The sequence below is a fragment of the Dermacentor variabilis genome, chromosome 7, assembly GCF_050947875.1.
Source record: "Dermacentor variabilis isolate Ectoservices chromosome 7, ASM5094787v1, whole genome shotgun sequence".
Taxonomy (NCBI): domain Eukaryota; kingdom Metazoa; phylum Arthropoda; class Arachnida; order Ixodida; family Ixodidae; genus Dermacentor; species Dermacentor variabilis.
In genome coordinates, this window is record NC_134574.1 from 175,188,569 (window position 1) to 175,202,044 (window position 13,476).

Below are 13,476 nucleotides of genomic sequence, written 5' to 3' on the forward strand. Positions count from 1 at the left end.
GCGCAGGCCATTCCGACCGGGCGACGCCGACGACACTCGCATGTCGCCCCTGCAGCTGGCGGCGCGCTACGGCCGGGACCCGAGCGCTGACTGCGGGCGGCAGTACGACGGCTGCTTCGTGGACCCGCTGCAGGCGCTGCAGGCCGCCGTCGACCACTTCCTGCGCCGGCAGCAGGCCGCCCGCAGCGGGTGGGCGCAGCTGTCGAGCGGGGGCGCAGTGGTCGAGCAGTCCGTCGCTGCGCCGTGAGTGCGTGCGGAACGTTGGCTGCCGGATGGAACGCACGCGTGGTCGGTGCCACCTTCATTGTGTTGCATTTGTTGATGAACTCACATCGGCAGTTCGTGCAGCCGTCCTGGAGCTCACCCGAAGGCGAAGCGTTCGTGCACGTCGGCCAGGCCCTGCGCGCGCAGGGACTGAGGACGGCCGCCATTATACGCCGCAGCTGGATGGATGGATGCTAAGAGCGTCCCCTTTGGGAAAAAGAAAGAAAGCCCGATCAATTCCCATAACCAAATTTTCCGAGCCCCTATTGTGAACTTTGTTTTTGTACATTTCCGCTTTTTGTAGTTTCCCTACTTTTATTCCACCAATATTCCAATCGCATCTTACTAATCTCTGATGCGGACATGTTTACTTTTCGCCTGCTCTCGCTGAACCCGAGGGTTTCAAGGAGGCCAGTGGTGCCTAAATCGACCGCCGGGCAGACGTCTTCACATTCTACTAAAACATGCTCCATCGTTTACCTAGCTTTACCGCAGCGTTCTTCTTCTTCATTCTTATATCTCGCTTTATAGGTGCGTGTTCTGAGGCATCCCGACGGGTAGCATGCGGAATGCGCTACCGCTTGTGGTGCACCGGATACGTACGGAAACAAGTGTACGTTAGCGACTTTATTATTTTTTTTTCTTGAAGCTCGGACAGCACTTAGTGCTGTTGTTGCCCAAATGATTAAGGGAACAATGTACTTCATACAAGCTGACGGCCTGCGCATTTGTTAAGCCATAGAGGTTGACGTAGACTTAGTTATTTAAACAAAAAGAATCGTCGTCCTTAGGCCGGAAGCGGCAGTTTCATAAGGCTAAACCCTTACTTATTTTCCTCGTAAACTCTGCATTCGAAATACACAAAGAATCGTTTGAAGCACTTATATACATGTCAGCAGCAGCCGTATATGTATCTCAACACTCATATTCTAGTGTTGCGAAGCTACCTAAGCGCGATTATGGTGGATGATTTTGCTAACTTTACAAACAATTTACGTATTTATTATAAATGGCATCATACGTACTGTACACAGGATAACGTGCCAAGGGAGAGTGTGGTGCGAACATCCTGCTAAGATGAAGTGGCAGCTTCTTTATCATCATTATGCTTGCTCAAAGGATTGAAATACTGAATGTATAAACACCTGCCGTTCCCCCAATTAATAGCTGACGTTCGGTACCACCTCCGCCGTCCCACCATTTAAAGCATGCACTGTGCGGGCATACCTGACACATGCATGTTATCGCTCTACCTTTATGAAACGACACCCGGAAATCCCAGTGTACAGGTCATTTATTTGTGTGCATAAATGCTGCGCTGATAATAAAACGCTAGAACAGCAGCTTGGGCTTGTTGGTTTTCCATCCTGGTGCTAACAGCGCGAAAAACGTAGACGGCGACACGAGAAGACGACGAGCACTCCTGTCTCGTGTCCCCGTTTCTTCCGCTGTTAACGCCTGCGAACGAAACGCCCCGTGGTAGTTGTTCGGTTCAAAGGCCACAACTCGGGTGTGCAGCGAGCTCTTCCGCGAGGAAGACTTCTGCTACGGTTCTGCGATGTTCGCCGAGTGCAGCCGAACACGCACACCGAGAAGACGCCCGCCCGCACGCCCGGTCACGAGTCTCCGCTACACTCGCTGGTGACTCTGCCCAGGCGGCAATCCCGTCACCAGCGCCGCCATCGCAGCAGCAGCCCTGGTACGAACTGAGTAGTGCAAGAAGAGCTGTCCGCAGGCGAAGGTGCATAGGCCCACAATGGACCCTCTTTCGGTTGTGTTGAGGCACGGTTTCCTGAAAATCAAGGACCTGCAAAGCTTCTTCCGCCATCCACGCTTCGCAAAGGGAGGAAGCTCAGCAGGGCGAAGTACGTGTACATTATAAAAGAAGTCTCATGTGTTTTTTCGGCGTGCTGCAACTCGCAAGTACAGAGAGTATCAGGTTTGTTTATAGGCATATCGGCATGAAAATCTAAGCATTTCAATTTGGTTCATATTGAAAATGTCATGAACAGATGACTTAAGTAGCTTTCAATAGAATAAGCGCCAAAATTGACGGCACACAAGAAGAAATACAGATAGGACAAGTAGCTCCTACATATTTATGCATTTTATCCTAGTGTTTTTTTTTTCTCGCAATTATTAACAGAGAGTAAATCCTTCCATTGCCCTTTTCAGGGCAGCAAACAGCGTGCAAACATAACGAAAGTAAGCTTCCTACAGTGCCTACGCGCCGCATCTTTCTTTCTCGCAGGAGCTACAGCCTCGCTCAGTACCTTTGAACTTTTCGCAGACGCTTCAACCAACACACGCGCACATATATATGTAAATAAACGCGTCATTTTTTTTTACACATGTGCGTTACTTCGCAATTACTCGTCCAGTGCTCCTACAGCAACTTTATTGCTCACATGGGAAAGACGCAGTCGAGCAGGCTCACCACATTGCGAAACGTGCTTGTTGTATCGGCGCAGGACATACAAAATACCGAAGCTAGAAATGAGCTCGCGATACAACGATGCTCTGGAACAGGATTTTGAATTCATAAACGAAACAAAATGTTTGGTTAAACTGACCAGCCAAATCTCTCCGTTCCACTTGTTGAGTTAAGCGGAGGCGGACGTCTGTTAACAGGTGGAAATATCGATGGCACATACACAGGTTGTTTCGCAACGTTGTTTTTTCTGTTGCCATCGAAGTGGCGGCTGCAGATTCTTGAGTTTTCGCTTGGTTTCCGCGGTCCTCCGTCAGGGCTACGCAGCACGATTACAGCAGAACAACATTATCGCACTTTCTCACGCGAGCCGCTGTGTTGTGGGGAATGCAAGTAATTCGATTACCCAACACGTTGAACGGCCCGTATCCAGCGCTCTCGCCTTTCCCCTTCATACGATCGCGATGGAAATCGGTAAAACTGAACGTTGTTATTCCGTCATTCACGTTCATGGCGATTTACAACATAACAGTAGCGTCAGTTGCGGCGTTTCTTCGTAGCGCGCGGAGCTATCGAGGTTGCTGCCGTTTCCTCCATCAGCCAGCAAGCGCTTGGCAGTTCGGCCACAGAGCGGCTATTCGACGGCGCGTCCGACTAGCGTAGAAATTCGTAGCTCTCTGTCTGGGTGTTAAATGCGCAAAACACTCGCCATGTGGACCAAAATCTAGTTAAATCGTTGTTTCGCAGTCGCTAGCTGCATAGGCAACTTAGCAAGGGGGTCGGGCTTTGCACCACTCAAGTACTGCCTCTTCGCACCGGCAGGTGGTGCTACGCGTCTTGCAAAACTCCAGAGTCCAACGTGGAATGGAAAGGGAACGGTATGAGAAGTCCATTAAATATGCGCGTGGCGTATGCGCATTTTTGTGTTGGCACCAAAGAATGAATGCATACTGGATCAAGAAAAATAACCAGCGGGAAACATGCTCGCCGAGAAGACCGATAAACATACAGTCCGACGCAGCATGATAAATAATGGTATTGAATCGTCCAATACTTCAGAATAAAAAGAAAAGGGATTGAATCGTCGCTACGGCGGATCACAAGTCGCCGAAGTCCCTAGATAGAACGATTATTTTTGAAGATAGTGTCCACTCAACAATGGCTGCTTTGTACTGTCAAATGCTCATATGCTGCGGCCTAAAAGCTCACGTGCGAAAACGCGCTCGCGTCGAAAGCGCTGTGCGCGGACACGCATGGGGGGCAGACGCGCCGTCGATAACCGCGAACCCGTGCGATCGCTGCACTGAGGCTTCACTCTGCTGTGCTCCATTTGGTCGTGCAGACGGCCCACTCTAAGAACATATTTTACATAGTTCGCTCTCGGCCACCGTCGACCTTTCACGTAAGAAGCCGGTTCCGGTGACTACATCGCGGCGACCGAGCGCAGTGGGCGGCCCCTGTACGTATTCAGTAAAGAGATCTGTAAACCATTCTGCGCTTTCTGTTTGCCCACTATTATTATTTTGACAGTAAAAAACTTCCTTCGTTTTAAGAGTATAACTGCAGAAATGCCCAGGAGGGCTCCCGCGTGGTTTTTTTTATTGAGCGCCGACAGCCAAACCTATGAGGAGCTTCCGACAGATGGTGACATAAGTCCGCTCGTGTGCAAGACGCTGCTCTGAGACGGGCATTCCCTGCAGTGCGCGAGACTCCCAAGTTCACCGCAAGAAGGCGAAGAGTCAGCAGGGGAGAGGAGGAAAGAGGCGCGCTACGCCACTCGCCCCGTGACCCCGGCAGGCCGAGTTCTCCCCGCTCGTCGCCGCGGTTCTTTTAGAAACGTCCGTTCTTCGATTTCCGGCCGGACGACCTTCGACGAGGAGTGCCCCTCGGTTTTCGTCGAAAGAACTCACCTGCAGGTTCAGAGGTGAGAAACGCTACTCTCGCGAGGGTCGTTAGGTCAGGTAGCAAGTTGGAAAAAGTTCAGGTCACTGGCCAAGTAAAAAAATTTCTTTCGTTCCTCGACTTTGTCTACCGCGTCGCAGCAGTACTCTCCCCGACGTCACGTGGCCGTCATTTCTCTCCTCGTGTAACATCGCATGCGGGGCACGTGGGTGTGACAGCGTGCGTAACAGCGTGCTGCGGTGCCAGGCATGTTTGCTGCAAGTTGTCGCTTCGCCTCGTGACAACCGAGTCGTAGGTCACGTGTTCTGATTTCCGTTTCTCGCCAAGCCGGCTGCGAGATACCAGCGAGTTCATTTCGGTCACGAGGACGGCGTGTTCGGAGACATACAGTCGGCCACAAAGGCTTACGCGGCACAGGGTTTGCGGATAGAAATTCGTGCTCAAATTCACAACTTGAGCGTGTAGTAGCGTCTGCGATTTGCACGCAGTAATTTATTAAATTAGACCCTCCATGCCTTAACAAGGCGCATTCGCCACGGAACCTGCGTCCCGAAAACTTTTATGACTGACTGTACTATGTGTATATTGTGACTATACTATGTGTAATTTATATTGAGGTTGTAGTGGCCGTGTTTTCACACTCAATAGGAAAGAACAGACTGGACAGGTAGAGAGGATAGACGAAGACGAAATGCTACTCAGTGTGGCAAAAATAGTAAGTGAAATAGACGCGACTGCTTTCAACATGAAGCACCGTGGTTGGCTTGTGCTGTCGATTGGGCCAAGTGTTTGCTAACCTGTCCGCACACGCTGTTGGCGTATTCTCGTCACTGGCTGACAACACGTGGACAGCATGGCAGCAGCGAGGGTGAAGCCACACCATCGGCGATAGATGAACCCCGTTTATTAACTTTGCTATAGTTGGAAAAATTTTTGTGGGTGTATGTGCGTAATATGCATTTTCGAGCTCAGTGTGGCCTTGAAAGCTCCGCACGGCGCCTTCAGGCTTGTTGCAACGCATAACCAATATAGCATGGAGCGCTGTGGTGCGTACTGAGCGCAGCTGTGTACTCTCGTCAATATCATGCCACAAAAGCTCAGTGGGCAACGTTTTTCTGCAGAAGCCGTACAGCAATGAAAGGTGCTGTTTCCCACCAAGGATGCATAAAAAACGAGCTCGTCTTCAAGCGCTCTTAATGAAAGGTGGCATCGCTTGGCCAAAGCCACGGAGAAAGAAGTATTTGAGGAATGCCAGACCATGACAGCGCGCGCGCGCAAGTCACGGTTGGGCGAGGAGGAAATGCAGTTTTCGCCGCAACATGACAGATGACGCGTCGGGCGCGTTGCCGTTAAAGCCCCTCAATCTCCCAAAGTAGCGCCATTCGCTTCCCTCCTCCTCCGCTCGGCGCGGCCTCGACGGTGGCGCCGCCGGTGGTGGGCCTGCCGTAGCAGACGACGGCTAACACGCTACGGGAGGAAATCCGCAAAAAAGTTCGTTCGAGCCCTGCGGAGCAGTTTTTTCAATCGAGATCTTTCTTCGTCAGTCGCTAACTGGCCTTTAGAATTTCGTGTTGGAATGGCGGAAGAAATTGTGAAAAGGACCATTATTCAAGGCGTATTTAAGGCGTAAAGCGCGCGACGTTGAGAGTTCGTGTTGCTGAAACACGACGCAAGCACGCGGTGTACTCAAACACGCGCGTAATTACCAAAGTTTCAGGTGCTGACAGCGTGAAAGTGTGTGTGCGTGGTTTCGTAGGTTCATTTACGTACCTGCAGGATACTTTTGTTCGGCCGGCGCGTGAGAGATTCCGGCTGTGTGCGGTCAGCAATGCCGGGCAACAGGGCCGTTTTTTTCATTGCGGGGTGCTTTGGTAACCGTTACGATATGTTGTTGTTTTTTTCAAGTACTGCTCCACGAGGGCTCAAGTAATGGCTAACGGTGGCCTCTAAAGAGCACGTGACGTTAAATAATGCAGGCGTCGCAGGGAGGGTTCGCATGCAAAATTGGCTGTCCGCGATCTTATACCCCCTTGGCATGCACAGGCTTCGACGAGCCCCATCCAGCCCAGGCTCTAGCTTTGGTGTTCCCGTTGCCGCTTTGGTGCCCTGGAGGCGCCGTCAATAATACGGAATAATGACAAGTTGTTACAACGAGTAAATAAAATTTATTGAAGAAATACAATCGCGCCGAGGCGCCAACTTCTAAAGCAGCGCTAGCACGCGAGTATTATGAAACGCCAACGAGGAATTTATCGGCCCACGTACGACTCTACGATCAAAGTGCACGTTAAACATCCCCAGGCGAGCTGTATAAAGTTATCCGGAGCCATCCACTACGACCTGCATCCTAGCTTTAGTAGCTTCTTAACGTTAAAAACGCTAATCATTACAAACCAAATCAATACATGCGGGCGTACATTCGAAGCTAAAAGACTGCATCGTAAGTCATATTGAGCCTTGCAAAAGCGTCGAGAATGTGCCAACTTCTGGTGGAGCTCAAAACACACACTGAATAAAGTCGCTTTTATGTCACAGGCCAGCTGCAGATGCGTGCATTTTACCGCAAACGAAACTACATGAAACAAAGAATTCGAAAAAAAAATTCGAAAAAAAAAGTCAAACAACACGCTAAAATCCACGCAGACCATGAACACACACTTTTTCGAAGCGGAAGGCGTGAACTAGGCTCAAAGTAAGAGGTTGTGAGTAGCCGTGGCCCTTACTTCACTCAGCCGTGCGTTCTTTGCCACTTCCTTGAAGTCAGCCCGCCCGATCCTGCGAATCCACACTTCTTTATGCGTTGCCCCCGCCGGACGGCAAAGCAAAAAGCTTTCTGCCCTCGCTGTGTCTGTTGCGGCAACCGAAGGCGCAGCAGCATGGCATCGCAATTAAGTTCTCGGCCCTACACATTCTATTACGCTAACGCACTCCGTCAGTCCGCCTGCCGTACTTTCGTCGCGCAGGCCCAACAATGGAGGTCGACGCGCGCTGGAAAGAAAAAATGTACAAAAGCGCGGCGACTGCTCCGCGCTGGAAAGAAAAAATATATAAAAGCGCGGCACTTGCTTCCACGTGACACAGATTGGCCAATGGGGGAGCGAAGGAGGCTGGGGCGGCAGGAGGCGTGGAGGAGGACGCGCCAGGGTGAGCGGGGTGGCGGAAAGATCTAAGAATGGCGCTACTTTTGAAAAATTGAGGGGCTTTAGTTGCCGTCGTTCTTCCATGGACGCGATGCACAAAAATCGCGATATGCTCTCATATATTGTAAGTTTTCCCGGATTTCATTCTGTAACGGTCAATAAATAACAGTGGTGGACATTTTAGCCTAATTACTGCGCTTGAAACGAGCTACTAGCAGTAATCCCGGAGCCGACACTCGCATGTGGTGTACGTGCACGAGTAGGCGACCTTGGGAGGAAAATCTCTCAATTTGGACGTGCAAGCTGTCGCGGTTTCTTTCGCGATCTGCAGGCGGAATTCGCCTCAATTAGAGCTCTCTCTCTCGTGGGCTTCCGCATTGCGCCGGTGCAACACCCTCTAAAGAACTGTCTACGAGGTGTTGGCCGGCGGTTCTAGCTCCTTATACTTCTTGCCCTTTCCACGCAGCAACAGCTTTCCATCCGTGCTTTTTCCAGGACGGGGCGGAAATATGTCGTGCCCTAATTCAGCGATGGCTACGCATCCTGCAAGAAAACGGTAGACGGTTGGAATGATGGGATCAAGAGCTCAGGACTCGTGACTATGTTTGGGAGAAGTAATTCTCGGAGAGCGACATAGGGAGGCGGCGGTATTATGGCGAGCTTGGCGGCGAAAAATCCTCATAGACAAACCTAAACGGCCTGCAGTCCTGTTGCATGACGCCGTGCCGTCAATATTTCCGCACTGTGCCAGCTGCTTGCCTTCTGTTCACAGAAGGAGAAAGCCAACCGGCTCTGTTTTGAAGTGCGCAAAGCATGCAAATACGGAGACTGGGGTTGTTGAAGATACGAACATGCACACAGATTTGGGGGACGCGGGGGGGGGGGGTGAAAGAAATGAGACGGTGTGTTCTCTCGCCTCCAACATTTGCCATCGCTTTCAATCCCGCGTTTTTTTAAAATGTGGTTTATATATTTAGCATACCAAAAAAGTACATCATGCAGCTAATTGCTCTGCAAGTGACGCATTCATTTTGACAATTATTCAAGGCATTTGGAGCCGGCGAAGAGGCGCAAGGAACACACCCATTCGTGTCTAAAGCGCTAGTGGTGAATCTCCACTGTAGTGAACTAGAAAGCACTTTCTAGTTGACTATAATCGCCACCGAGCGACCTCCTCTTCGGATCCGCGCGCGTCTTGCCTTCTCGGCGATCCGACTCACGACCGGGGCGCATCAGCTCCGTGCCCGACGCCGTGACTTGTTCAATGGGACGCCCGAGTGAGCGCTGTTTCGTCTCCCGGCCGACGTTGCCGACGCGCGTCCTTGTACTGAATCAAGAGGGCAAGTTGGGCCAGTTGGTTGGGATTCATAGTAAGGTTCGTTACAAGCGCAACACAAGACAAGGGCAAAAGAAGGTATAAAACTACAGCGCCGTGTCGTCGTTTTATACCTTCTTTTGACCTTGTCTTGTGTTGCGCTGTAACGAACCTTACTATGAATCTTTGCACTTGTTCGGCGTTCTTACGCTCTGCTCAGCAGAGGAGCGTCGCTGCCGTCTTTCGCTAGCGAGGGTGGTCGATGTGCGCGCCCTCTCTCGCGCGTGCATCGAGGCATCGTAGCATCGCTCTTTCCAAGATGGCTGCCTCCAGTGACATCTTCAGCCACGCCTTTATGTTCGTCTACGCAGCCCAGGCCACAAAAGCAACTTCGCATAGGCCGATACCTATGTTTGCTACAAGAAGTTGCAAATGCTGACCCATTTGAAAACCCCGCAGCGTGGGAGGCCGTGCGTTGGCTAGCGTTGGCGTCAGAAAGGATTGGATTGGATGCGGAATGCAAGCGCGCTGGCTATCACATGGAATTCCCCATGACGGCGCTTTATTTTTCACTAGACAAAATGGACTGGTAACGCATAACATGCGCATGTATAGATATTTCATAAACAAATAAGTTATATATATTTTACTTTATAAAAGTCATCAATTGGTGTTTTGATTTTTTTTTTCATTACCGTGACTTTGGCCAGAAGGCGCTGCAACTAGAGTGCGTTGAGTGGGAAGGGATGAGGAGCGAGGAGAAAGTTGATATCAACAAGGGACTGAGGCTGTGGTGCCCCTTATCCCCCCTGCTGTTTATGATGTACATGGTGAGAATGTAGGGATGTAGGGTCTACGCCCCTACATCCAGTCACGATGACCAGGAAGTCGAAAGCTTCTATGAAGACGTGGAATCGGCGATGGGTAGAGTGAAAACTAAATACACTATACTTATGGGCGACTTTAATGCCAAGGTAGGCAAGAAGCAGGCTGGAGACAAGGCAGTGGGGGAATATGGCATAGGCACTAGGAATAGCAGGGGAGAGTTATTAGTAGAGTTTGCGGAACAGAATAATATGAGGATAATGAATACCTTCTTCCGCAAGCGGGATAGCCGAAAGCGGACGTGGAGGAGCCCGAACGGCGAGACTAGAAATGAAATAGACTTCATACTCTGCGCTAACCCTGGCATCATACAAGATGTGGACATGCTCAGCAAGGTGCGCTGCAGTGACCACAGGATGGTAAGAACTCGAATTAGCCTAGACCTGAGGAGGGAACGGAAGAAACTGGTACATAAGAAGCCGATTAATGAGTTAGCGGTAAGAGGGAAAATAGAGGAATTCCAGATCAAGCTACAGAACAGGTATTCGGCTTTAACTCAGGAAGAGGACCTTAGTGTTGAAGCAATGAACGACAATCTTGTGGGCATCATTAAGGAGTGTGCAATGGAACTTGGTAACTCCGTTAGGCAGGATACCAGCAAACTATCGCAGGAGACGAAAGATCTGATCAAGAAACGCCAACGTATGAAAGCTTCTAACCCTACAGCTAGAATAGAAGTGGCAGAACTTTCGAAGTTAATCAACAAGCGTAAGACAGCTGACATAAGGAAGTATAATATGGATAGAATTGAACATGCTCTCAGGAATGGAGGAAGCCTAAAAACAGTGAAGAAGAAACTAGGAATTGGCAAGAATCAGATGTATGCGTTAAGAGACAAAGCTGGCACTATCATTACTAATATGGATGAGATAGTTCAAGTGGCTGAGGAGTTCTATAGAGATTTATACAGTACCAGTGGCACCCACGACGATAATGGAAGAGAAACTAGTCTAGAGGAATTCGAAATACCAAAGGCAACGCCGGAAGAAGTAAAGAAAGCCTTGGGAGATATGCAAAGGGGGAAGGCAGCTGGGGAGGATCAGGTAACAGCAGATTTGTTGAAGGATGGTGGACAGATTGTTCTAGAGAAACTTGTTCTAGAGAAACGCAATGCCTCATGACCTCGAGCGTACCGGAATCTTGGAAGAACGCTAACATAATCCTAATCCTTTTAAACAAACTATTTACTAAGGTAATCACAAATAGAATCAGGAACACCTTAGACTTCTGTCAAACAAAGGACCAGGCAGGATTCCGTAAAGGCTACTCAAAAATAGATCATATTCACACTATCAATCAGGTGATAGAGAAATGTGCGGAATATAACCAACCTTTATATATAGCTTTAATTGATTACGAGAAAGCGTTTGATTCTGTCGAAACCCCAGCAGTCATGGAGGCATTACGGAATCGGGGTGTAGACGAGCCGTATGTAAAAATACTGAAAGATATCTATAGCGGCTCCACAGCCACCGTAGTCCTCCATAAAGCAAGCAACAAAATCCCAATAAAGAAAGGCGTCAGGCAGGGAGATACGATCTCTCCAATGCTATTCACAGCGTGTTTACAGGAGGTATTCAGAGACCTGGATTGGGAAGAATTGGGGATAAAAGTTAATGGAGAATACCTTAGTAACTTGCGATTCGCTGATGATATTACCTTGCTTAGTAACTCAGGGGACCAATTGCAATGCATGCTCACTGACCTGGAGAGGCAAAGCAGAAGAGTGGGTCTAAAAATTAATCTGCAGAAAACTAAAGTAATGTTTAACAGTCGCGGAAGAGAACAGCAGTTTACGATAGGTAGTGAGGCACTGGAAGTGGTAAGGGAATACATCTAGTTAAGACAGGTAGTGACGGCGGATCCGGATCATGAGACGGAAATAATCAGAAGAATTAGAATGGGCTGGGGTGCGTTTGGCAGGCATTCTCATATCATGAACAGCAGGTTGCCATTATCGCTCAAGAGAAAAGTATATAATAGCTGTGTCTTACCAGTACTCACCTACGGGGCAGAAACCTGGAGGCTTACGAAAAGGGTTCTACTCAAACTGAGGACGATGCAACGAGCTATGGAAAGAAGAATGATAGGTGTAACGTTAAGGGATAAGAAAAGAGCAGATTGGGTGAGGGAACAAACGCGAATTAATGACATCTTAGTTGAAATCAAGAAAAAGAAATGGGCAGGACATGTAAGGGGGAGGGAAGATAACCGATGGTCATTAAGGGTTAGGGACTGGATCCCAAGGGAAGGGAAGCGTAGCAGGGGGCGGCAGAAAGTTAGGTGGGCGGATGAGATTAAGAAGTTTGCAGGGACGGCATGGCTACAATTAGTAAATGACCGGGGTTGTTGGAGAAGTATGGGAGAGGCCTTTGCGCTGCAGTGGGCGTAACCAGGCTGATGATGATGATGATGGTGAGAATGGAGAGGGCGCTTGAAGGAAGTAATATCGGGTTTACTCCCTCATACAAACGGGCAGGTACAGTAGTAAAGTAGCAGCTTCCAGATTTATTTTATGCGGACGACATTGTGTTGCTAGCTAACAAGCAGAGTGATTTGCAACGTCTGGCTAATATCTGTGGACAGGAAGGCGAGAATTTACGTTTGAAACTTAGCACTAGAAAGTAAGGTGTTATGGTATTCAATAAAAACAGTGAACAGGCACTGGCAATGTAGGGCCAGGAAATACCTCTGGTAAAAGAATATAAATACCTTGGCATATAGATAAACGAAGGCAATAGATATATGGAACCACATGAAAAAACAATAACAGTAAAGGGGAAGTGAAATGCAGCCATAATGAAACACAGCTCTATGGTGGTACAATAGGTGCTGTTAGATACGGACCCATTTCCTGGCATCACTCGAGTTCCCCGACCACATCCAATCGCCGTCGCACTCCAATCAAAGTGCGCAGAAGCGCGCCTACCACGTTCCCGCTAAAGCCCCTCCATACACGTTTCCGCCGACCAGGGGCTTCAGTTCCGGGACAGACCGGTTGGCGACCCCCACCTCGTGCGCGGCACGTCGAGCTATTGTCTCCGCCCCCTGCTTGACTCTTCCCGAAAGTGCAACGGGAGCCTGGCACGGTTCTAGGTAATCTTGGTCCCGAGCAAAGCTGTTTTGCAGCTCTAAAACGCAGAAGGGCTGAAATCTGGGCCAGTTGGTACATACCTGAACGAAAAAACCAGTCAGAAAGACAAAGGATAAGAGCAGAGGTTCCCACCACAACGACTGGACTATAAATTCGCTGTGGTGTCCTTTGTGTTTTTGACTGGTTCTTTCGTTCATCTAAAACGTCGTTCGAAGAACCACCCGTCTGCTCCAGCTGGCCGCTTGCAGACCACGAAGCAGCGCCGGTGACAAGCCACCCGACCGACCCTCTGAGCGAGCCCGTCGGAAGCGTCCACGCGCCACCGCCTGGTCGGCGGTGGCGCGTGGATGGAGGGGCTTTAACCCCATCTGCCGAATGTGACGACACTTGCACGGGCGCCTACCATAGGAGGAAAAGGACGACACCTGAGCGGGCTCGACGATTG

The 13,476-nt window shown here is 49.7% G+C and overlaps 2 protein-coding genes across 2 annotated transcripts in view; both read left to right on the forward strand.

Moving 5' to 3' along the window:
- The window catches only part of LOC142588937 (uncharacterized), a 69,261-nt gene extending 67,631 nt beyond the window's left edge, over positions 1-1,630 (forward strand). The window contains exon 5 of the mRNA XM_075700749.1: positions 7-1,630. Within this exon, the coding sequence (XP_075556864.1) occupies positions 7-247 (241 nt within the window). The 3' untranslated portion in view covers positions 248-1,630. The remainder of the gene's footprint in view (positions 1-6) is intronic.
- Positions 1,631-4,298: 2,668 nt separating this feature from the next.
- LOC142588522 (uncharacterized) overlaps positions 4,299-13,476 on the forward strand; it is a 64,918-nt gene continuing 55,740 nt past the window's right edge. The window contains exon 1 of the mRNA XM_075700353.1: positions 4,299-4,619. The gene's annotated coding sequence lies outside the window, so the exon portion shown is untranslated. The remainder of the gene's footprint in view (positions 4,620-13,476) is intronic.